The sequence below is a fragment of the Apaloderma vittatum genome, unplaced genomic scaffold (genome assembly GCF_000703405.1).
Source record: "Apaloderma vittatum isolate BGI_N311 unplaced genomic scaffold, ASM70340v1 scaffold28874, whole genome shotgun sequence".
In the NCBI taxonomy this organism is placed as follows: Eukaryota; Metazoa; Chordata; class Aves; order Trogoniformes; family Trogonidae; genus Apaloderma; species Apaloderma vittatum.
Genome location: NW_009712570.1, coordinates 2,824 through 5,915, shown reverse-complemented (window position 1 = coordinate 5,915; position 3,092 = coordinate 2,824). Strand labels below are relative to the sequence as shown.

The 3,092-nt window shown below is 47.4% G+C and overlaps 1 protein-coding gene across 1 annotated transcript in view; it reads left to right on the top strand.

The window, feature by feature from the left end:
• Window positions 1-3,087, top strand: part of CCNL1 (cyclin L1) — a gene marked incomplete at its 3' end in the record, with an annotated part of 10,875 nt that extends 7,788 nt beyond the window's left edge. The window contains exons 4-9 of the mRNA XM_009868052.1: window positions 559-658; window positions 792-896; window positions 1,146-1,287; window positions 2,409-2,520; window positions 2,681-2,779; window positions 2,894-3,087. Of these exons, the coding sequence (XP_009866354.1) occupies window positions 559-658; window positions 792-896; window positions 1,146-1,287; window positions 2,409-2,520; window positions 2,681-2,779; window positions 2,894-3,087 (752 nt within the window). The remainder of the gene's footprint in view (window positions 1-558; window positions 659-791; window positions 897-1,145; window positions 1,288-2,408; window positions 2,521-2,680; window positions 2,780-2,893) is intronic.
• Between the last annotated feature and the right edge of the window lie 5 nt (window positions 3,088-3,092).

Below are 3,092 nucleotides of genomic sequence, written 5' to 3'. Positions count from 1 at the left end.
GCTAACTTGCAGGCCTTGTGCCAGCGCTCAGTGAGCAGATTGGATGCCTCTCTCTCTCTCTCTCTCTGGATGAACTTTAATGTGACGCCAGGCACACATGGGATTTAAATGCAATGTTTTACGAACTTGATAGGTTGCATCTAGCCTCTGGAAAATGGTAGGTTACAGCTATACTGTGCTTTCCTGCTTGCCTTTGAGTTATAAGCATATCTGTTTTTAAATGTGATAACATCGGTGTTTAAAGCGAACAGCTGGACAGGTGAAAAGTACTTGTTGGATTGTTAACTCAGAGGACACTTCACGGTGTAACTTAATGGAATGACTTAATGGAAGTAGCCGTTACAAACCGTTACTTGCATTGGGGTCTCAAAACTACGGCAGCGGTGCAAACCTTACTGCAGCAGTAACACTTGTAAATGTCAAGTACAATAATTCGAAATAAACTAAGTGCTTAATATAATACAGAAAAAATAATAAAGTCAATTGAGTCTCCAGTGTTGTTGTCCTCTAAATAAAAAGATCCAGACCTTTCATAAGTGGTTTTGGTTTTTTTTTTAGGAATTACATGAATGACAGCCTTCGAACAAACGTGTTTGTTCGCTTTCAGCCAGAGACTATAGCGTGTGCGTGCATTTATCTTGCTGCTAGAGCTCTGCAGGTGAGTAGCTGTCTTTAGCTAGCACTGCCTTCTGTAGCTACTGACCTGGTTTCAGGAAAGCTAAGGAACATATTTAAAACAAAAGCTTGGTCTGCGATCCCTGTTAGTAAGCTTTCGGGTGTTTTATTTTCAGATTCCGTTGCCTACCCGACCTCACTGGTTCTTGCTCTTCGGCACCACGGAAGAGGAGATCCAGGAGATTTGCCTGACGACTCTGAAGCTCTACACCAGAAAGAAGGTAACTGGGGGGTGTTTGTCCGTCCTGCTCGGTGCAGCTGGAGCTGCCTCGTGTTTGTCTGAGCGTGTTTGGGAACCTGCTGGCTGGAGAGCGACTGCTGTGTGGTTGCTTCTCTGAGGGGAGAGCGGGAACACATGAGGGAAATTACATTGCTGGACAGGTGATTAAAAGATAATAGAGCATTTTCAGAAAGGAGATGAAAATTGAATTGTGTGAGTTCAGCTTCTTACTGTGTTGTTACTTTAACAGCCAAATTATGAATTCCTGGAAAAAGAAGTAGAAAAGAGGAAAATGGCACTACAGGAAGCTAAACTGAAGGCAAAAGGTTTAAACCCAGATGGAACTCCAGCACTCTCAACACTGGGTGGCTTTTCTCCTGCATCCAAACCATGTAAGTCCATTTTCTGAACAGAAACTTGTGTAATTATATTTGATAAACCTTCTAAATCTGTGTCCCAACGTGCTAGAAAAAACGTAGACTTGTGTCTTGTGAGCGGCCAAACAGTCGAGGTGTTCTCACAGACCTAAGAGGCAAAACAAACACTTTTTGGGGTTTTTTAAATTATGAAACCGGTTTCAATGTGTGGGAATAGCAGATGAGAGGTGGAAGGGACGCTTTAGTCCGTACTTCCCCGGGCGGGTGAGCGAGATGTTAATCACAGTGATGTTACAGACGCGTCCAGACCCGGGACTCTGCGTGTAACCTGTTGGGGGGGGGTGTCGCAGTCGCCTTTGTGCTTCCTGTTGCAGAAGATATCTCTGAACATTTTCTTCTGCCTTTTTCAAGTGGACTTGTCACCCGTGCAGGTGTGGTGAGCGAAGGCAGCCGGTGGTCAGGGAACGGGGAAGGGAAGGTCACGGCGCTGCCTTGGTGCTGGGGTGACTGAAGTGCTGCAGTGTGCATCGACCCTGCCCGCAGGGCAGACAGGGCTGTCCTGCTGCTTTTACCTCCCAACGCTGCCCTTGCTCTGTAAACTACCGACAACATTTAAAGGCTCTTGTGAGCATCGCCCCAGCGCCGGTGGGTAGCGCAGCAGGCAGAGGCCCTTGTTTGTTACGTGGCCTCCTCAACTTCAGAACCTGTTCTGAGAAGGCAGTATTTGTACCAGTTATTTCTGCCCAAGAACAGAATGTCTGCGTTTCCAGCGGTCTTTGCGCTGGCAAGGGTGAAGTTCTCACTAACGGGCGACGGCTTTTTCTGGGAGCCTGGGTTAGAAGGGTTTGAGTGCAGGCAGGACCTCTGCTGGGGGTTTGGAAGACTTGTGGCTCACAAAAGGAGGGAAAGCTGCTGTGCCAGAGTTTTGCCTTTTGGGGTTTTTTTTCGTTAAACCTCCGAACCCTCTCAGTGAGGAAGGTGTGGTTGTCTCGCTCTAGGGAGTGGCCTGTAAATGGAAACATGGACTGGAATAGCAGCTGTTGAGTTTGTGTTTACATTTTGGGCAAATATTTGTAAAGGTGTATAGAGCATCTATGAATAAAATACCTAATTTTGAATCTACATTTAATTCTCAGCTTCCCCGAGGGAAGTAAAAACAGAAGAAAAGTCTCCAGTATCTCTCAATACCAAAGCCATTAAAAAAGAGCCAGAAGAGAGGCAGCAAGCTTCCAAGAGCCCTTACAATGGGTAGGTACAAATCCCTTCCTGATAAAGGAGAGATCTGTAAAAAGCCGTTTCTTCACCTGAAGTACAGAGCTGCTTCTGAGCTACTGAACTGAAGCAGCAAGTACCTCAGAAGTGTAACCCTGGTGGTTTTTATTTTTTCTTCCTTGTTTGCCCTGCTAAGCATGAGAAAAGAAAGCAAGAGAAGCAGAAGCAGCAGAAGTGCTAGTCGGTCCAGATCAAGAACAAAGTCGAGGTCTCGATCTCACACTCCGAGGCGGCAGTGAGTAGGGGATTCTCCCTGGATTTTTCTTGTTTGGCTGGGGGAAGGGACGGGGGTTTTCACATTTTCTGCCTTGTGAAAGCCTTGTTTTAACTCGCAACGCTTCTCTTCAAGCTACAACAACCGGCGGAGCCTGTCTGGGACGTACAGCTCGCGCTCGAGAAAAAAAGCCCGGCCCCCCAGCCACAGCGGCAGCCCACGACGCCACCACAACCATGGCTCCCCGCACCTGAAGGCCAAGCACGGCAGAGAAGAGCTGAAGAGCGGCGCCAACAGGCACGGGCACAAAAGGAAAAAATCCCGGTCGCGTTCG